The sequence below is a fragment of the Bufo bufo genome, chromosome 8 (assembly GCF_905171765.1).
Source record: "Bufo bufo chromosome 8, aBufBuf1.1, whole genome shotgun sequence".
NCBI lineage: Eukaryota > Metazoa > Chordata > Amphibia > Anura > Bufonidae > Bufo > Bufo bufo.
This window is the reverse complement of record NC_053396.1, coordinates 104,055,510-104,078,011: the sequence shown is the minus strand read 5'-3', so window position 1 is coordinate 104,078,011 and position 22,502 is coordinate 104,055,510. Positions and strand designations below refer to the sequence as shown.

General features: G+C 49.6%; 1 protein-coding gene across 1 annotated transcript in view; it reads left to right on the top strand.

Moving 5' to 3' along the window:
- Positions 1 to 18,191: 18,191 nt before the first annotated feature.
- SLC16A2 (solute carrier family 16 member 2) overlaps positions 18,192 to 22,502 on the top strand; it is a 170,011-nt gene continuing 165,700 nt past the window's right edge. Inside the window, exon 1 of the mRNA XM_040406043.1 lies at positions 18,192 to 18,495. Within this exon, the coding sequence (XP_040261977.1) occupies positions 18,192 to 18,495 (304 nt within the window). The remainder of the gene's footprint in view (positions 18,496 to 22,502) is intronic.

The following is a 22,502-nucleotide window of genomic DNA, read 5'->3' as shown; positions in this document are numbered from 1 at the left end:
TTAGACCCACCTACAATATGAGGCCAATTTTAGATTTTTTTTTTCCCCAGGGCTACTTCAAAGCAAATCTTTCAGCTACTTCTACTATATATAAGCAGCGCCAATACAATGTACATCCATCTAACATCATTTCAACCATAACTTTTTTTTACCTTTATCTGTGCCTTCAAACTCCAAAAAAATGTATTTATTTGGTATGCAAATGAGGTCTAAACAGAGTGTCACCAATGGTTTCAAGAGCCTAGGACTGTATCCTCCAAGTGCTCAAGTCTGCCTCTCACAAGTGCCCAAGATGTCTCATCTCTAGCATTACCTTCTCTTGCGCTTTTCCACTTCACCTCTCTTCTTAGACATCACTATTTCCCTTCAACTCCACCCCTGACATCAGCCTGTGTCTCACTGAAAACTGGCACAGGTGTAGACTGTGAATCTGCCTGAGCCTGCAGTGGTCATCAGACATACTACTGATATAGCACATGCGCTGCTCCTCTGAAGCCGTGGACAGAGTTGAAGGGAAATAATGATGTCTAAGAAGAGAGGCGGAGTGGACAGCACAAGCGGGGGTAATGCTAGAGATGAAGAGGCAGTCTTACGAGAGGCGGGCTTGAGCACTTGGAGGAGGTGATGGTCTGCTGGGCATCTTGAACATAATTTGCATACCAAATAAAATAAAGTCTTGGTCTCTTGTGAGAGATGGGCTTGGACACCTGGAGGAGGTTGTCTTCTTGTTCTTGGAGGAGGTGGTCCTGGTCTCTTGAAACTATTGGTGACTCCCTGCTGGGCAATGTGGACCTAATTTCCATACTGAATAAAGTGCATTTTCTAGAGTTTAAAAGTACAGATAAAGTTTACAAAGGTATTGTTGAAATGATGTTAGATGGATGTACATTGCATTGGCATTGCTTACGTATAGTAGAAGCAGCTGACAGATTCCTTTTAAACTTCCAGTCCACCTCTGGGTGTAAAATGCATCTGCATTTGAGGTGGTTGCAGGGGCCTAGCTACAGGCTTATGAACCCTGGTGCATAAGTTCAGCTTGGGCCCCCCCTTCCCTTAGCGTTTTGTGGCCAGGGGCAGGGGAGAACATAACCTTCGTGCTGCCTGAAGCAAAAATTGAAATGGACCCCCCCCCTCCCCATGCCAAATTCTTGACCTAACCCTTTCCCTCCAGCCACAAGTGTAACTTGAAGATTCTGGGCCCCAGTGCAAAGTCTATGACAGAGCCCTCCCAGCGTACACTATATAACACCACTCAATAATACCCGTGTCGTCTTATACGGCCCCCTCAGGCTCCTTTTCTGGTAGCGACTGCTACCTCTGCACCCCCTATAGCTACGCCCCTGGGTGGTGGTCCACAGCACATGTCCTTTACAGACTTTATGCATTAGTGCTATGTGTAGTTGCTGGTCTCCTCACATTATTACTTGCTACTATGTTCTCAACACTCAGGAGCACTGCACCCTGACATATGAACCAGCAGGATCCTGATCTGCGTCTGCCTGCATTTCCCCTGTCCCACAGACACAACAGCAGCAGTGTCTAGGAAATTATTAACATTATGGGGATGTTTTCTATATTTGCATAAACCATTGACCTAATTGATGTAAAACATGTAAATTAAAACTGAGTCATCGTAAACTGGAAGATGCCTCATGAAAACAATCCTGTTTATATGCTCCATTACAGCATTTGGGCCTTATCGAGGGGGGAGAACACATTTGGGAAACCCGTCTATGAGCCAGAATATAAAGCAGCTCCGTCCATTACAAGGACAGGCATTGATCTGAATGGGCACCATGTAATACTTTATTTCCCCCAGCAGAAGCAGCTTGTTGTGGGTGCTGGGAGCAGGCCCCCGGGGTGGTCAGAGCTTACAAGTCGCATATTTCTCATTTCTAATAAAATCCATATATTTTGTTCCTGGTAAACTTCTCTCTTAGGCCTCATGCACACGTTGTTGTTTTTCCCGGCCTCCATTCCGTTTTTTTTTGCGGATAGGATGGGGATCTATTCATTTCAATGGGTCAGCATAAAAATGCTGATAGTTCATCCGTTTGTGTTCTGCATCCGTTGTCCGCATTTCCCTTCAGCCAAAAAAAATAGTGCATGTCCTACTTCTTTCACATTTGCGGACAAGGATAGGCATTTATTACAAGGGATCTGTGGAAAAAAACGGATCCTCCAAAAAAAACGGATGCCGCATCCGGTTTTTTTTTTCTGCGGACGCACAATTTGCGGATGCAAAAAACAACTGTCATGTGCATGAGGCCTTACAGACAGAATTATCTTTTCATGGGTCTTTTCATAATCTGGACAAAGATGAAGAAAGTATAGCTGTCCATATGCTTTAGACAGTTATTCCTACAACCCCCACCCCCTAATAAACACATGCATGTTCAGCCAAGGATGCATGTATTCTGAATAGGGAGCGGCTGCATTTTTTAGAAGGCGCATAGTTGGCTATTTACTATAGTGGACAAAAGGAACCAAATGGGCATGCAAGAGTCATAGCGGTCGATTTCCACCGAACGTTAATAGAAAATACTAATGATATGCCATCCATACCTCTAGTAAGATAACCTCTTTAAAGGGGGTTGTCCAAGTGTTTTTTTTATTTACCCCCCTGCCAGTGGCACCTGTGGAGAAATCCATATTCAGCTGATCCTGCTTCTCCATTCTGGCTCACTGGATTTCTGGACCCTATCTTTCAACTTCCACATGGACAGGGTCACATGCACCACTGCAGCCAATGACTGGCCTCAGAGATAATGTGTTTCCAAGCGGCATATGACCCATTTGGGGATACGTCACCACCATCATTGTCCGCAGCGGCGCACGTAACCCTGTCCATGTGGGATTTAATAGATGCGTCCAGAAGACCAGTGAAGAGGCATGAAACCAGGGTGCTGGAATGGAGCAGTGAGCACCAGGTGACTATGGATTTCTTCACATGTACTGCTGGCTGGGGCAAATTTAAAAAGAAAAAAAAAATCTTTATAACCCTTTTTAAGAAAGTAAAAAAATGTAATATAATTAGGGAATTATGAAATATAGAGTAGTATCTACAAAATTCTGAAGGTTTTGCAGAATAGAGCTGAAGATAGATGAGAATATTTTGCAACTAATCTAAAGGAGCTATAAGAGGGCTCAGCAAGAGCCAATCAGTTGTTTGCTTAGTGCTCTTGTAATATCAGGAATGTGATTTCTTGGCTATAGGTAAAGGTGCTTACGTCAGAGAAAAAGACTGTACAGTATACAGTGTCTATCAGTGAGCTGGGGTGGCTGTGTTGCTTGGTATAAGAGGTTTTCACTTGATATATCTTTGTAATCCATTTTTTTTGTCTGAACCTGGACATAACCCCTTCTTCACCCATTCAGCCCATATGAGTGGAGCATTTCATGCTGCATCGCGTAGGGCAAGGGCTGTTTTATTTACATTGCTAGGTGGAGGCTTCCGTCTAGCAGTGATCCCGGTGATGTCACCGGCACTAATGGGCGGTCTATAGCGCTGCCCTAGGCTGTTTTACGGGCTAAAGACTGCCCATTAGGGCCGGTGACATCACTGGACTCGCTGCTAGGCAGAAGTCTCTGCCTAGCAATCCCCCAGAGAGAGACCAAGAACATCACGGGATCTATAGAAAAAGCCCTTGCCTTGCGTGATACAGTGCAGGGCAAAGGGGGCTGCTCCGATGCTCCACTCGTTCATGGTTATTGAGGAAAGAAGGGGTTATGTCTAGGTTCAAGTGGTTGTGCAAGAATGGCCAGACCTGTAAAGAAAAGATTACTTACCTGCTTCCCGGTGCTGGCTCCCTGTGCCTTCTCCAGGCCTGAAATTCTCTGCTGGTCTCTCTCGATGTTAACATCCAGTTTGACAATACCGCAGCCAATCACTGGCCGCGGTGAAGACTGGATCTCTTGTGTCATGTGACCATTTGTCATGAAGTAAGGGCAGCCGGTCACCAGCACGACCAGTGATTGGCTACGGCAATGTCAAACTGGATATTGACATCGAGAGACCCAGCAGAGCATCACAGGCCAGGAGGAGAAGGAGCGGAGAGCCAGAGCCGGAAAGCAGTTAAGTAATCTTTCCTTTACTCGTCCGGCCAAGTGGGGGGGTTTACCAACCTCCCCCTCCCCCCCACTCTTGCACAACTCCTTTAAAGCTGTTTCATCTTAGATATGAATTATAGAGGTACTGTATGATTAGTGTATGTTGGAAAAAGGACTCACTATATGGCAGTGATACTATAGGTGGAATTCTGTAAAACAACTCAGCACTCAGTAGCACTCAGGTGCTGACAGGGTATAATGTATAGGTCCTAAGACACTGTAGTGCTATGAATTATATATGTTACTTGTATATGTGTTAAAAAAGCATTACTATCCATTATCCAGAATGTCACAAGCTGCCTGTGGATGTTGTCAGGTACCACGTGATTCATATATAGGTTTAACTAGTTCAAGACCGGCCCATTTATCCCCCCTTCCTGACCAGATGCATTTTCCATTTTGTTAGTACATTTGTCCTTGAAAGTCATAACTTTTTTCCCCATCGGGATATGAAAATAAAGTTTGCCCTTTTTTTCGGTGATACATGGGGATTTTTAAGTCATTTTTATTTTAGTATTTTTTTTTATCTTTTATAAAAAAAGAAATGTAAAAAAGGGGAAAAATAGTTTTTTACATTTTATTATTATTTTTTTGTTAATAGCACAACGTGCAACTAGAATACAGTCATCCCTCAAGATACAATATTTTCTACTTACAATTGTGTCTTTTCTGGGCTATCATAAGTTGAAACCAGACTGAACATACAGGGGTACATTTATTAAGACCGGCGTTTTAGATGTCTTAATAAAGCCCTGCAATGACGCCTTCCTCTACATAACTTCGGCGGATCCACTGCCGCTTCTAAATGTAAGACAGCTTCCGAGCTTCCTTACATTTAGACCATTTTCTACACTTAGAACATAAAAAATGGTAAAGGAGATGGGCCTGCCGGGCCTTCCCCGTCCACACCACGCCCACTTTTTTAGACCTGGCGTGAGCGGGGAGAAGTCGCAGATTGCAGCAATCTGCGCCAGAAATACGCCCAATTTAGGTGTATTTCTGGTTAATAAATGACCCCCACAATGCCTCAGACCCAGATCCAACTAATCAAAATAGCCATTTCACTGGTAAATAATTGGTTGTCTGGTAGCTTCTCTGCGGTACTAAATGTTCTGTACTGTCCCCTGTCTGTGCCAGGATGAGCTGCGACTTCATTTTATTTTTCTGGTACATGTATGTACTATGCAAGACCCTGAAGAAGCTCCTGCCCTCACCATAGAAAGTCAGTTACAGTTTTCAGCATTTATTCCTGGCTGTTTTATGAAAGGATTTGCTTTATCTGTCGTGGTTTTCTGCTTATTTTTCTTAAAACTTGACTTAGGCTACTTTCACACTGGCGTTTTGGCTTTCCGTTTCTGAGATCCGTTCAGGGCTCTCACAAGCGGTCCAAAACGGATCAGTTTTGCCCTAATGCATTCTGAATAGAAAAGGATCCGCTCAGAATGCCTCAGTATGCCTCCGTTCAGTCTCCATTCCGCTCTTGCTTGCAGCGTTTTGTTGTCTGTCTGACAAAACTGAGCTAAACGGATCCGTTCTGACACACAATGTAAGTCAATGGGGACGGATCCGTTTTCTATGACACAATTTGGCACAATAGAAAACTGATCCGTTCTGAACGGATGCAGACGGTTGTATTATCTGAACGAACCAGTCTGTGCAGATCCATGACGGATCCGCACCAAACGCGAGTGTGAAAGTAGCCTTATTCTTATTTTGGGATGATATTTTGTGGCCTTGGAACCGATTACTGATTTTCCATACAGTTATGGACTCATGTTACAATGGTTTCCACTTACAATGGTCGTCGCGGAACCAATTAATATTATAAATTGAGGGACCACTGTATTTTATTTTCTATTTCCATACGGTCATTTTGATATATGGGATGTATGGGTTATTATGGTCGCTGGGGGATGATGCTAGCTTTATTTATTTATTTATTTAATCCTTATTTTTTCATTTATTTTATTTGAACCTTTGTGCCTACCGTGAGGTCATACAAGACCTTTGGGGGATGTTTAACGTTACATTTTTAATTTATAGCTGATTTCTCAATGGCTGATTTCTCCTGTATCTGGGGCGGATACAGCCCTCAAAAAGGTTGTACAGGTTTGTACAATCTAACTGCAGACTCCCGGGCCCCGGGGATCACATGATCGCTGGGATCGGGGCAGGAAGAAACATTGCTGCTTCCTGATCTCTGTACACAGTGCTCATTGAGTGGTGTGCAGAGAGTGATGGGAGGCAGGGATGGTGAAAGAATCATCCCTACCCTCTCTGTGGGGAGCCCTGCTGTCACTGACTACGTGATATGACCCTGATGTAAATAGCCAATGGGCGGTCAGCAAGCGGTTAAGTAACCTGACACACTGCATCACAGAAAATATTTCGTTTAATACAGAGTAAGCATGCAGACCCTGTGGGTTATGTCTTTATACTGAGCCTCCAGTACTATGTCTATGTGCATTTAGTTATATATTGACATGAGGGCCAGGAAAACGTGTGGCAGATTTATTAAACAGTCTTGCAAAGCCGACATATCTTATACATCAGTACTAGTGAGACTTTTTTGAATAGAGACGAGAATATTTGCTTCGCTGGCAATTCTGTTGTCTGGTTTAGAAGTTTAGAGAACGCCCACTGATTACAAAGGAAGCCATGCAATGCCTCATGTCTGCTGTGGGGTGCTACAGGGCAGCTGAACACTTATTGCCAACTTGAATGGCTGGTATGTAATACTACACTGATGGATAAATAATAAGACCAGTCACACTTCTCCCCAGAGATATCAGGCCTTGAAAATACAATAATCCCAAAGAAACAACACTATCAATATACAATAAAAAGTAATTCACCTTTATAATATACTTTGGGGTAGATTTATCAAAGGAAAACTGGTTCAGCTGCCCATAGCAACCAATCAGATTCCACCTTTCATTTTTCAGAGCTCCTATGGAAAATGAAAGGTGGAATCTGAATGGTTGCTATGGGCTACTTAGCCAGTTTTCCTTTGTAGTGTTCATCTCTGGGACTCCCATAGAAATTAATGGAGCGGCGGCGCGTATTTCTGACCAACCGCTCCGTCCATTTCAGGGGGGCTCCACAAGGTATAGGGCCCTTGTTGTCATGATCGGTGGTAGTCCCAGCAGTAGGACCCGCACGGTCTATTATTCCCTATCCTGTAGATGGGGAATAACTTTCTGTAACTGGAATACCCCTTTAAAGGGGTTTTCTCATCTCAGACAATGGGGTCATATCGCTAGGATAGGCCCCCATTGTCTTATAGGTGTGGGACCCGCACCTATATCGAGAACGAAGCCCCGAAAGTGAAGGAGAGCGCACTGCGCATGCGCTCTCAATTCATTTCTATAGGGCCGCCGAAAATAGCCGAGGACTGGCTTGGCTATTGCCGTCTGCCCCATAGAAATGAATGGGAGCATGGGCCGCGCATGCGCGGCATACTCCCTTTCACTTCTATGAGAGAGGCAGGGATTAGCGCTTGGTGGTGGACGGACCCCGGGAAATCTGGTGTCCTCCAGCCACAGCGCTCCCAGCTCCGTTCTCGATATAGGTGCGGGTCCCAGGTGTGGGACCCACACCTATCAGACAATGGGGGCATATCCTAGCAATATGCCCCCATTGTCTAAGATGGGAATACCTTTACATAAAACTAGACACTAGAAATATTCATGGTGTCTGTAAAGTCATAGGTGACTAGGCGGAGGTATGCCAACAGATCCCAGGGGCCTCAAGCTATGCCTCTACTCGCGAGTACATACGTGTGCAATGAATGCTATACCATAGTGTGATTACTAGAGGGAAGGAATATGTAAGGGCAGATATAGGGCTGGAAAGGTAAAGGTAAGGCCCTGTTCACACCATGTTTTTGCATCCTGTTGAAAGGTTTTTGGTCAAAATTGTATATTTAAAGCATGCCTGCATTTTGAAAAACCTCAGATGTCAAATGTCACATAGACATATCAAAAGCTTTGATAGGTGAGGGTCCATATCGCGCTCTCTCTCCCCGCAGTGGAAGTGAGATGAGCCATGCGAGCGCTTCTCTCTCCTCGTTCTAGGAATCAGTGGGGATCTCAGCACATGGAACCCCATCGTTCAAAATGTATGATACGTCTCTGACCAGGGGTGCACCTAGCCTTTCTGCTGCCTGAGGCGAAAACTGAAATGGCGCCCCCCCCTTCCCAATTTCTTAACCTAACCCCTTCCCTTCAGACCATGGCCCTTTGGCTGCCCCCCTCTTGCCCCTACCTGATGCCGCGATCGCCTCACCTGGCCTAATTGGTGGTACACCCCTGTCTCTGACATATCACTCAATTTCCAAAGTACAGTGCCAATGCAGCGGCAATGCCTGAAACCGACTCCTCCTCATCAGGGGCAGACTAGGAACTTAAAGTGGCCCTGGAAAAAAGCTAAAATTGCTAGGCAGGTACAAATCAACAAAAGTAGGCGAGTCAACAGCAGAACCAAATACCACAGTGCAACACAATATGCTTCCCCAACAGAAGGAAATACACAGTGCATCACAAAATAATTCCCCAGAAGCTCCCCATCTGTGGTGGCCAGTGCCAGCTGCCATGTTCTGCCCTCCTACTCCAGTTGCCTCAGGGTGGCAATACAGTTGAATTCAGGAATCAGGAGGGCATCTGTGGCCACTGACCAGGTGCATACGTACTTGACGCTCCCTGCGTTAACTCTGGGACCGTCAGATCATCACTTGACTGGCTGAGGGCAGTGAGGAGGGCTCAGGAAGCCCCCTGAGCATCTGTCCACTGGGAGGTTCCCCTGGAGAGTCATCGGCCAGTCCGCCCCTGCTCCTCACCACTTGGGGTGCAGCTACAGACAATGTACAGAGATCACTGACAAGTGTTGGCTGCTGCGATCTGTCAGGTCTGCTGTGTGTGTGCCATGGATCTTCACTACGGTGTGTGTGTTGTGGCCTCATGTCTGTATCAGAGGAGCGCAGGAGCTGGGAAAGCTGCCGGGGTGATATGGACTTTCTATTTTTGCAGTTTGTTGTTTTTGTTTTTTTTTGCAGAGTATCGAGCATTGTGATACTTTACTTGGTATCGATTTCCAAGTTCAAATTCTGGTATCGTGACAACCCTATAGTGTATGTGAGGTGTAGGTAAGACACCCTACAGGTGACATATAAACTATACTACAGTAAGACATTAGTAAGGTGTACTGTGGATTATGTATAGGTAAGTATAATCTAGCGGGGTGGAATGAGTGAGTTATAGTGTAGTATGGGGAGTTATAGATAAGAAAACAAAGTCCGCAAGGTATAGGTAAGGTATAAGGTAGGCGAAGTATAGTGTTAATACTATACAAGAGGTTTTGGCAAACTGTACTTTAGTAAGGTGAGGTATGGGTAAGGTGTACCTAAGGTATTGATTGGCTATACTGTAGGTGGGCAAGAGTTGCAGGTATAGTTTCACACTGCCGCTTTGGCTTTTCGTTTCTGAGATCCGTCATGGGCTCTCAGAAGCGGTCCAAAACGGATCAGTTTTGCCCTAATGCATTCTGAATGGAAAAGGATCCGCTCAGAATGCATCATTTTGCCTCCGTTCAGTCTCCATTCCGCTTTGGAGGCGGACACCAAAACTCTGCCTGCAGCGTTATGGTGTCCGTCTGATGAAACTGAGCCAAACGGATCCGTCCTAACACACAATGTAAGTCAATGGGGACGGATCCGTTTTCTATGACACAATCTGGAGCACACTGCAGGTAAGTGGAGGCAGTCAGGTGCACTATATGTGGAGCACACTGCAGGTAGGTGGCGGCAGTCAGGTGCACCATAGTGGAGCACACTGCAGGTAAGTGGAGGCAGTCAGGTGCACTATAGTGGAGCACACTGCAGGTAGGTGGCGGCAGTCAGGTGCACTATAGTGGAGCACACTGCAGGTAGGTGGCGGCAGTCAGGTGCACTATAGTGGAGCACACTGCAGGTAAGTGGCGGCAGTCAGGTGCAGTATATGTGGAGCACACTGCAGGTAAGTGGCGGCAGTCAGGTGCAGTATATGTGGAGCACACTGCAGGTAAGTGGAGGCAGTCAGGTGCACTATAGTGGAGCACACTGCAGGTAGGTGGCGGCAGTCAGGTGCACTATAGTGTGGAGCACACTGCAGGTAAGTGGAGGCAGTCAGGTGCACTACACTGCGTGCAGAATTATTAGGCAAATGAGTATTTTGACCACATCATCCTCTTTATGCATGTTGTCTTACTCCAAGCTGTATAGGCTCGAAAGCCTACTACCAATTAAGCATATTAGGTGATGTGCATCTCTGTAATGAGAAGGGGTGTGGTCTAATGACATCAACACCCTATATCAGGTGTGCATAATTATCAGGCAACTTCCTTTCCTTTGGCAAAATGGGTCAAAAGAAGGACTTGACAGGCTCAGAAAAGTCAAAAATAGTGAGATATCTTGCAGAGGGATGCAGCACTCTTAAAATTGCAAAGCTTCTGAAGCGTGATCATCGAACAATCAAGCGTTTCATTCAAAAAAGTCAACAGGGTCGCAAGAAGCGTGTGGAAAAACCAAGGCGCAAAATAACTGCCCATGAACTGAGAAAAGTCAAGCGTGCAGCTGCCAAGATGCCACTTGCCACCAGTTTGGCCATATTTCAGAGCTGCAACATCACTGGAGTGCCCAAAAGCACAAGGTGTGCAATACTCAGAGACATGGCCAAGGTAAGAAAGGCTGAAAGACGACCACCACTGAACAAGACACACAAGCTGAAACGTCAAGACTGGGCCAAGAAATAGCTCAAGACTGATTTTTCTAAGGTTTTATGGACTGATGAAATGAGAGTGAGTCTTGATGGGCCAGATGGATGGGCCCGTGGCTGGATTGGTAAAGGGCAGAGAGCTCCAGTCCGACTCAGACGCCAGCAAGGTGGAGGTGGAGTACTGGTTTGGGCTGGTATCATCAAAGATGAGCTTGTGGGGCCTTTTCGGGTTGAGGATGGAGTCAAGCTCAACTCCCAGTCCTACTGCCAGTTTCTGGAAGACACCTTCTTCAAGCAGTGGTACAGGAAGAAGTCTGCATCCTTCAAGAAAAACATGATTTTCATGCAGGACAATGCTCCATCACACGCGTCCAAGTACTCCACAGCGTGGCTGGCAAGAAAAGGTATAAAAGAAGAAAATCTAATGACATGGCCTCCTTGTTCACCTGATCTGAACCCCATTGAGAACCTGTGGTCCATCATCAAATGTGAGATTTACAAGGAGGGAAAACAGTACACCTCTCTGAACAGTGTCTGGGAGGCTGTGGTTGCTGCTGCACGCAATGTTGATGGTGAACAGATCAATACACTGACAGAATCCATGGATGGCAGGCTTTTGAGTGTCCTTGCAAAGAAAGGTGGCTATATTGGTCACTGATTTGTTTTTGTTTTGTTTTTGAATGTCAGAAATGTATATTTGTGAATGTTGAGATGTTATATTGGTTTCACTGGTAAAAATAAATAATTGAAATGGGTATATATTTGTTTTTTGTTAAGTTGCCTAATAATTATGCACAGTAATAGTCACCTGCACACACAGATATCCCCCTAAAATAGCTAAAACTAAAAACAAACTAAAAAACTACTTCCAAAAATATTCAGCTTTGATATTAATGAGTTTTTTGGGTTCATTGAGAACATGGTTGTTGTTCAATAATAAAATTAATCCTCAAAAATACAACTTGCCTAATAATTCTGCACTCCCTGTATAGTGGAGCACACTGCAGGTAGGTGGAGGCAGTCAGGTGCAGTATAGTGGAGCACACTGCAGGTAAGTGGAGGTAGTCAGGTGCAGTATATGTGGAGCACACTGCAGGTAAGTGGAGGCAGTCAGGTGCAGTGTATGTGGAGCACACTGCAGGTAGGTGGCGGCAGTCAGGTGCACTATATGTGGAGCACACTGCAGGTAGGTGGCGGCAGTCAGGTGCAGTATATGTGGAGCACACTGCAGGTAAGTGGAGGCAGTCAGGTGCACTATAGTGGAGCACACTGCAGGTAGGTGGCGGCAGTCAGGTGCAGTATATGTGGAGCACACTGCAGGTAAGTGGAGGCAGTCAGGTGCAGTATATGTGGAGCACACTGCAGGTAAGTGGAGGCAGTCAGGTGCACTATATGTGGAGCACACTGCAGGTAAGTGGAGGCAGTCAGGTGCACTATAGTGGAGCACACTGCAGGTAAGTGGAGGCAGTCAGGTGCAGTATATGTGGAGCACACTGCAGGTAAGTGGAGGCAGTCAGGTGCAGTGTATGTGGAGCACACTGCAGGTAGGTGGCGGCAGTCAGGTGCACTATATGTGGAGCACACTGCAGGTAGGTGGCGGCAGTCAGGTGCAGTATATGTGGAGCACACTGCAGGTAAGTGGAGGCAGTCAGGTGCACTATAGTGGAGCACACTGCAGGTAGGTGGCGGCAGTCAGGTGCAGTATATGTGGAGCACACTGCAGGTAAGTGGAGGCAGTCAGGTGCAGTATATGTGGAGCACACTGCAGGTAAGTGGAGGCAGTCAGGTGCACTATATGTGGAGCACACTGCAGGTAAGTGGAGGCAGTCAGGTGCACTATAGTGGAGCACACTGCAGGTAAGTGGCGGCAGTCAGGTGCACTATATGTGGAGCACACTGCAGGTAAGTGGGGGTTGTCAGGTGCACTATAGTGGAGCACACTGCAGGTAAGTGGAGGCAGTCAGGTGCACTATATGTGGAGCACACTGCAGGTAAGTGGCGGCAGTCAGGTGCAGTATAGTGGAGCACACCGCAGGTAAGTGGAGGCAGTCAGGTGCACTATAGTAGAGCACACTGCAGGTAAGTGGAGGCAGTCAGGTGCACTATAGCGGAGCACACTGCAGGTAAGTGGAGGCAGTCAGGTGCAGTATATGTAGAGCACACTGCAGGTAGGTGGTGGCAGTCAGGTGCAGTATAGTGGAGGACACTGCAGGTAGGTGGCGGCAGTCAGGTGCACTATAGTGGAGCACACTGCAGGTAAGTGGAGGCAGTCAGGTGCACTATAGTGGAGCACACTGCAGGTAAGTGGAGGCAGTCAGGTGCACTATAGTGGAGCACACTGCAGGTAAGTGGAGGCAGTCAGGTGCACTATAGTGGAGCACACTGCAGGTAAGTGGCGGCAGTCAGGTGCACTATAGTGGAGCACACTGCAGGTAAGTGGAGGTTGTCAGGTGCAGTATATGTGGAGCACACTGCAGGTAAGTGGAGGCAGTCAGGTGCACTATAGTGGAGCACACTGCAGGTAAGTGGAGGCAGTCAGGTGCACTATAGTGGAGCACACTGCAGGTAAGTGGAGGCAGTCAGGTGCAGTATAGTGGAGCACACTGCAGGTAAGTGGAGGCAGTCAGGTGCACTATAGTGGAGCACACTGCAGGTAGGTGGCGGCAGTCAGGTGCACTATATGTGGAGCACACTGCAGGTAAGTGGAGGCAGTCAGGTGCACTATAGTGGAGCAAACTGCAGGTAAGTGGAGGCAGTCAGGTGCACTATAGTGGAGCACACTGCAGGTAAGTGGCGGCAGTCAGGTGCACTATAGTGGAGCACACTGCAGGTAGGTGGCGGCAGTCAGGTGCACTATAGTGGAGCACACTGCAGGTAGGTGGAGGCAGTCAGGTGCACTATAGTGGAGCACACTGCAGGTAAGTGGAGGCAGTCAGGTGCAGTATAGTGGAGCACACTGCAGGTAAGTGGAGGCAGTCAGGTGCACTATATGTGGAGCACACTGCAGGTAAGTGGCAGCAGTCAGGTGCACTATAGTGGAGCACACTGCAGGTAAGTGGCGGCAGTCAGGTGCACTATAGTGGAGCACACTGCAGGTAAGTGGCGGCAGTCAGGTGCACTATAGTGGAGCACACTGCAGGTAGGTGGAGGCAGTCAGGTGCACTATATGTGGAATCACACTGCAGGTAGGTGGAGGCAGTCAGGTGCAGTATAGTGGAGCACACTGCAGGTAAGTGGCGGCAGTCAGGTGCAGTATATGTGGAGCACACTGCAGGTAAGTGGCGGCAGTCAGGTGCAGTATATGTGGAGCACACTGCAGGTAAGTGGCGGCAGTCAGGTGCACTATAGTGGAGCACACTGCAGGTAAGTGGCGGCAGTCAGGTGCAGTATATGTGCACCTGACTGCCTGACTATATGTGGAGTACACTGCAGGTAAGTGGAGGCAGTCAGGTGCAGTATAGTGGAGCACACTGCAGGTAAGTGGCGGCAGTCAGGTGCACTATATGTGCACCTGACTATATGTGGAGCACACTGCAGGTAAGTGGAGGCAGTCAGGTGCAGTATATGTGGAGCACACTGCAGGTAAGTGGAGGCAGTCAGGTGCACTATATGTGGAGCACACTGCAGGTAGGTGGCGGCAGTCAGGTGCACTATATGTGGAGCACACTGCAGGTAAGTGGAGGCAGTCAGGTGCACTATATGTGGAGCACACTGCAGGTAAGTGGAGGCAGTCAGGTGCACTATATGTGGAGCACACTGCAGGTAAGTGGCGGCAGTCAGGTGCAGTATATGTGGAGCACACTGCAGGTAAGTGGAGGCAGTCAGGTGCACTATAGTGGAGCACACTGCAGGTAAGTGGCGGCAGTCAGGTGCAGTATATGTGGAGCACACTGCAGGTAAGTGGCGGCAGTCAGGTGCACTATAGTGGAGCACACTGCAGGTAAGTGGCGGCAGTCAGGTGCAGTATATGTGGAGCACAGTGCAGGTAAGTGGAGGCAGTCAGGTGCACTATAGTGTGGAGCACACTGCAGGTAAGTGGAGGCAGTCAGGTGCACTATATGTGGAGCACACTGCAGGTAGGTGGCGGCAGTCAGGTGCACTATATGTGGAGCACACTGCAGGTAAGTAGAGGCAGTCAGGTGCACTATATTTGGAGCACACTGCAGGTAAGTGGAGGCAGTCAGGTGCACTATATGTGGAGCACACTGCAGGTAGGTGGCGGCAGTCAGGTGCACTATATGTGGAGCACACTGCAGGTAAGTGGAGGCAGTCAGGTGCAGTATATGTGGAGCACACTGCAGGTAAGTGGAGGCAGTCAGGTGCACTATAGTGTGGAGCACACTGCAGGTAAGTGGAGGCAGTCAGGTGCAGTATAGTGTGGAGCACACTGCAGGTAAGTGGCGGCAGTCAGGTGCACTATATGTGGAGCACACTGCAGGTAAGTGGAGGCAGTCAGGTGCAGTATAGTGTGGAGCACACTGCAGGTAAGTGGCGGCAGTCAGGTGCACTATAGTGGAGCACACTGCAGGTAGGTGGCGGCAGTCAGGTGCACTATAGTGGAGCACACTGCAGGTAGGTGGCGGCAGTCAGGTGCACTATAGTGGAGCACACTGCAGGTAGGTGGAGGCAGTCAGGTGCACTATAGTGGAGCACACTGCAGGTAAGTGGAGGCAGTCAGGTGCAGTATAGTGGAGCACACTGCAGGTAAGTGGAGGCAGTCAGGTGCACTATATGTGGAGCACACTGCAGGTAAGTGGCAGCAGTCAGGTGCACTATAGTGGAGCACACTGCAGGTAAGTGGCGGCAGTCAGGTGCACTATAGTGGAGCACACTGCAGGTAAGTGGCGGCAGTCAGGTGCACTATAGTGGAGCACACTGCAGGTAGGTGGAGGCAGTCAGGTGCACTATATGTGGAATCACACTGCAGGTAGGTGGAGGCAGTCAGGTGCAGTATAGTGGAGCACACTGCAGGTAAGTGGCGGCAGTCAGGTGCAGTATATGTGGAGCACACTGCAGGTAAGTGGCGGCAGTCAGGTGCAGTATATGTGGAGCACACTGCAGGTAAGTGGCGGCAGTCAGGTGCACTATAGTGGAGCACACTGCAGGTAAGTGGCGGCAGTCAGGTGCAGTATATGTGCACCTGACTGCCTGACTATATGTGGAGTACACTGCAGGTAAGTGGAGGCAGTCAGGTGCAGTATAGTGGAGCACACTGCAGGTAAGTGGCGGCAGTCAGGTGCACTATATGTGCACCTGACTATATGTGGAGCACACTGCAGGTAAGTGGAGGCAGTCAGGTGCAGTATATGTGGAGCACACTGCAGGTAAGTGGAGGCAGTCAGGTGCACTATATGTGGAGCACACTGCAGGTAGGTGGCGGCAGTCAGGTGCACTATATGTGGAGCACACTGCAGGTAAGTGGAGGCAGTCAGGTGCACTATATGTGGAGCACACTGCAGGTAAGTGGCGGCAGTCAGGTGCAGTATATGTGGAGCACACTGCAGGTAAGTGGAGGCAGTCAGGTGCACTATAGTGGAGCACACTGCAGGTAAGTGGCGGCAGTCAGGTGCAGTATATGTGGAGCACACTGCAGGTAAGTGGCGGCAGTCAGGTGCACTATAGTGGAGCACACTGCAGGTAAGTGGCGGCAGTCAGGTGCAGTATATGTGGAGCACAGTGCAGGTAAGTGGAGGCAGTCAGGTGCACTATAGTGTGGAGCACACTGCAGGTAAGTGGAGGCAGTCAGGTGCACTATATGTGGAGCACACTGCAGGTAGGTGGCGGCAGTCAGGTGCACTATATGTGGAGCACACTGCAGGTAAGTAGAGGCAGTCAGGTGCACTATATTTGGAGCACACTGCAGGTAAGTGGAGGCAGTCAGGTGCACTATATGTGGAGCACACTGCAGGTAGGTGGCGGCAGTCAGGTGCACTATATGTGGAGCACACTGCAGGTAAGTGGAGGCAGTCAGGTGCAGTATATGTGGAGCACACTGCAGGTAAGTGGAGGCAGTCAGGTGCACTATAGTGTGGAGCACACTGCAGGTAAGTGGAGGCAGTCAGGTGCAGTATAGTGTGGAGCACACTGCAGGTAAGTGGCGGCAGTCAGGTGCACTATATGTGGAGCACACTGCAGGTAAGTGGAGGCAGTCAGGTGCAGTATAGTGTGGAGCACACTGCAGGTAAGTGGCGGCAGTCAGGTGCACTATAGTGGAGCACACTGCAGGTAAGTGGAGGCAGTCAGGTGCAGTATATGTGGAGCACACTGCAGGTAAGTGGAGGCAGTCAGGTGCACTATATGTGGAGCACACTGCAGGTAAGTGGAGGCAGTCAGGTGCACTATATGTGGAGCACACTGCAGGTAAGTGGAGGCAGTCAGGTGCACTATATGTGGAGCACACTGCAGGTAAGTGGAGGCAGTCAGGTGCAGTATAGTGTGGAGCACACTGCAGGTAAGTGGAGGCAGTCAGGTGCACTATATGTGGAGCACACTGCAGGTAAGTGGAGGCAGTCAGGTGCACTATATGTGGAGCACACTGCAGGTAAGTGGAGGCAGTCAGGTGCACTATATGTGGAGCACACTGCAGGTAAGTGGAGGCAGTCAGGTGCACTATAGTGTGGAGCACACTGCAGGTAGGTGGCGGCAGTCAGGTGCAGTATATGTGGAGCACACTGCAGGTAAGTGGCGGCAGTCAGGTGCAGTATATGTGGAGCACACTGCAGGTAAGTGGCGGCAGTCAGGTGCACTATAGTGGAGCACACTGCAGGTAAGTGGAGGCAGTCAGGTGAACTATAGTGGAGCACACTGCAGGTAAGTGGAGGCAGTCAGGTGCACTATATGTGGAGCACACTGCAGGTAAGTGGAGGCAGTCAGGTGCACTATATGTGGAGCACACTGCAGGTAAGTGGCAGCAGTCAGGTGCACTATAGTGGAGCACACTGCAGGTAAGTGGAGGCAGTCAGGTGCACTATAGTGGAGCACACTGCAGGTAAGTGGCAGCAGTCAGGTGCACTATAGTGGAGCACACTGCAGGTAGGTGGCGGCAGTCAGGTGCACTATATGTGGAGCACACTGCAGGTAAGTGGAGGCAGTCAGGTGCACTATAGTGGAGCACACTGCAGGTAAGTGGCGGCAGTCAGGTGCACTATAGTGGAGCACACTGCAGGTAAGTTGGGGAGTGGTGTAGGCGGAAGGTGAGCTGAGGTAAGTGGCTGGCGGAGTGCGGCACCGCGGCGACTGCTGAGCAGGTAGACCGGGGCATGGAGGGAAGCGAGGGGCGGAGGCATGGGAGGGCAGCTGGGAGGGAGCACTGGGGAGGAGGAGAGCCAGACGATGGAAGAAGAGACGGAGGAGGACGAGAACCTGCCACCGGGGGAAGAGCAGGGGATGCGGGACAGCCTGCTAGGGGGAACCCCGGAAGGGGCGCCGATGCCCGCTGAAGTGCCCTCACCTGGCGACCGGGAGCAGGAAGTGCGGAGCAGAGTGCCTGAGGGGGGCTTCGGATGGGTGGTGGTGCTGGCGGCCACCTGGTGCCAGGGCTCCATCTTCGGCATCCAGAACTCATTCGGGATGCTGTACGTTATGCTGCAGACCGAGATGGACGGCAGCCAGCAGCATGGCGTGGACTTCAAGACAGGTAACCGGGACTACTGCTCCCATCCTCCTCCTCCCCTCCCAGCCGTCCTGTGCTGTCTCCTCATAACTTCCATCAGACTCGTGGGAGACAGAGACAGCCGCCTCCTCCTCCACGTGTAGTGGCTGCGGCTCCCCGGGGACTCGCACTTCTCCTGGGCAGTCTGGTGCCCCTAGTACCCGGGGGTGAAGTGTCAGCTCCTGTGCATACCTGACACACTACAGGAGGCTGCCAGTCCTGTCATACCCGGGCACATGCACTGACACCACTAATCCTGAGCACAGGGGCTGTGCGCACTTCTCCTGGGCAGTCTGGTGCCCCTAGTACCCGGGGGTGAAGTGTCAGCTCCTGTGCATACCTGACACACTACAGGAGGCTGCCAGTCCTGTCCTACCCGGGCACATGTACTGACACCACTAATCCTGAGCACAGGGGCTGTGCGCACTTCTCCTGGGCAGTCTGGTGCCCCTAGTACCCGGGGGTGAAGTGTCAGCTCCTGTGCATACCTGACACACTACAGGAGGCTGCCAGTCCTGTCCTACCCGGGCACATGTACTGACACCACTAATCCTGAGCACAGGGGCTGTGCGCACTTCTCCTGGGCAGTCTGGTGCCCCTAGTACCCGGGGGTGAAGTGTCAGCTCCTGTGCATACCTGACACACTACAGGAGGCTGCCAGTCCTGTCCTACCCGGGCACATGCACTGACACCACTAATCCTGAGCACAGGGGCTGTGCGCACTTCTCCTGGGCAGTCTGGTGCCCCTAGTACCCGGGGGTGAAGTGTCAGCTCCTGTGCATACCTGACACACTACAGGAGGCTGCCAGTCCTGTCCTACCCGGGCACATGTACTGACACCACTAATCCTGAGCACAGGGGCTGTGCGCACTTCTCCTGGGCAGTCTGGTGCCCCTAGTACCCGGGGGTGAAGTGTCAGCTCCTGTGCATACCTGACACACTACAGGAGGCTGCCAGTCCTGTCCTACCCGGGCACATGCACTGACACCACTAATCCTGAGCACAGGGGCTGTGCGCACTTCTCCTGGGCAGTCTGGTGCCCCTAGTACCAGGGGGTGAAGTGTCAGCTCCTGTGCATACCTGACACACTACAGGAGGCTGCCAGTCCTGTCCTACCCGGGCACATGCACTGACACCACTAATCCTGAGCACAGGGGCTGTGCGCACTTCTCCTGGGCAGTCTGGTGCCCCTAGTACCCGGGGGTGAAGTGTCAGCTCCTGTGCATACCTGACACACTACAGGAGGCTGCCAGTCCTGTCCTACCCGGGCACATGCACTGACACCACTAATCCTGAGCACAGGGGCTGTGCGCACTTCTCCTGGGCAGTCTGGTGCCCCTAGTACCCGGGGGTGAAGTGTCAGCTCCTGTGCATACCTGACACACTACAGGAGGCTGGCAGTCCTGTCCTACCCGGGCACATGCACTGACACCACTAATCCTGAGCACAGGGGCTGTGCGCACTTCTCCTGGGCAGTCTGGTGCCCCTAGTACCCGGGGGTGAAGTGTCAGCTCCTGTGCATACCTGACACTTACACTACAGGAGGCTGCCAGTCCTGTCATACCCGGGCACATGCACTGACACCACTAATCCTGAGCACAGGGGCTGCTGCCACACACCACACACTTGCAGTGGCACTACCAGCCCCAACATTTTGATTATTATGAATAGTAAGGCCCATTTCACACGAGCGAGTATTCAGCGAGGGTGCAATGCGTGATGCGAAGGCATTGTGCCCGCACAGAATCCGGACCCATTCATTTTTATGGCGCTGTGTACATGTGCGTTACGTGAAAATCGCAGCATGTTCTATATTTTGCCATTTTCACTCAACGCTGGCCCATAGAAGTGAAAAGGGCTACATGAAAAGCAAGTACGAATGCGATGCGTTTTTCACGGATGGTTGCTAAGAGATGTTGTTTGTAAACATTCAGTTTTTTTATCGCGCGCAAAACGCATTAAATCTCATTGCACCCACATGATAAAAACTGGACATGATCGCAAGCAAAACTGAATAGACTTGTTTGCGAAATCGCGCAGTTTTCACTGGACGCATGCGGACCTAATCCGGACACGCTTGTCTGCAAGGGGCCGAAGGCTTGTAGTCAGATGGTAACATTGCTGATGTCATAAGCTGAATGATGGTAGATTCTGAGGAAACCGCGTCGTACTGCATGGCACACTGAAAGGTGGGGCGACGTTGCCAGGAATGTGGGCATAGACCAACAATGGTAGAATCGCCGAGTTCACTATGTATTGGGCATGTTGTGAGTTGTAGTTTTACAGCGGCCATAAAGGTGGTTTGGGATGGCTGTAAAACTGCATGGAGTGTGTATGGTGCCCTATTTATACAGATGGCAGGGCATGTGGGTACTCCCAAAATAGTGGAAACCAGGGGTCAGCAACCTCCAGCGCTCCGGCTGTTGTGAAACTACAACTCCCAGCATGCACACTTGCTCAGCTGCTCTCAAAACTCCCATAGAAGTGAATGGAGCATGCTGGGAGTTGTAGTTGCTGACCCCTGGTATAGACTGTAGAGCCCCCAAGGAGAGAACTTCACGTTTAGTGAGACTTTGTAGAAACCAACTGGAAAATGAGGCGTTTCCTACAACCTGTAACATCGGGTGTTCCCACACTTGTCCGTCATTAATGTTTTTCATTTCCGTGAGAATCTGCGCCGCACTAAACATTGGTGGACAGCCGCGCGCCCATAAGGACGCCTCCACGTGTGGCAGAAATTCCTGCCACTGGATTTCAGTTCATGGGTTTTCAGCAGTCCATGCGCCTCCTGCCAACACAAATGGAGCTGATCCTCAGTCGTAGAAATTTCCGCAACAAGATCTGCCATGTGCGAAACGTCCTTATACATCCATTTGTCTTTCCCATAGGGTGTGTGCCTTGTGGGTGCCACGCCGCTCCTAGATCTGCCCTCGGCCTGAGTGCGCACAGTGCTGCGGGCAGTGACGCTTCTAGATGGCCGGGGACCGTAGTTAGACTGTACAACACCCTATGCACTAATATACCTTCTGCTTTTTGTGGCAGCTCCTAAGGCCTTGTTCACACTTCAGTGAATCATGGATGTGTGCTGTCCATGTTCTCCACGGACAGAACACGTACCCATTGACTGTAATGTGTTCACACATCAGTGATTTTCCACTGACCTACCTCCAGGGGACATGCAGTACTTTGGTCTGTGATGTGGATTAAACACAACCATTGAAGTCTTAGGGTACTTTCACACTTGCGGCAGAGGATTCCGGGCAGGCAGCTCTGTCGCCGGATCTGGCAGTCCGGACGCAAACTGATGGCATTTGTCAGATGGATCCGTCTGACAAATGCATTGAAATACCGGATCCGTCTCTCCTGTGTCATCCGGAAAAACGGATCCGGTATTCAGTTATTTATTTTTTTCATCCGGAAAGCCGGATCCGTTTTGCTGGAACACTTAATGCTGGATCTGGCACTAATACACTTCAATGGAAATTAATGCCAGATCCGGCATTTCGGCAAGTGATCAGGATTTTTGGCTGGAGATAAAACTCCAGCATGCTGCGGTATTTTCTCCGTCCAAAAAACGTAAGAGTGACTGAACTGCTATATCCTGAACGGATTGCTCTCCATTCAGAATGCATTAGGATAAAACTGATCAGTTTTTTTCTGGTATTGAGCCCCTAGGATGGAACTCGATACCGGAAAACAAAAACGCGCGTGTGAAAGTATCCTTAGGCGTCTTTCACACATGGCGAATTAGGTCTGGGTGCGTTCAGTGAAACTCAAACCATTTTGCAAACAAGTTCAGTCAGTTTTGTCTGCGATTGCGGTCAGTTTTTTCTGCGCGGGTGCAATGCGTTTACAAACAACTTCTCTTAGCAACATCATTGAAAAACACATCGCACCTGCACTTCCGTATGCAATGCGTTTTTCACTGAAGCCCCATTCACTTCTATGGGGCAAGGGCTGAGTGAAAAACGTAGAATATAGAACATTCTGCC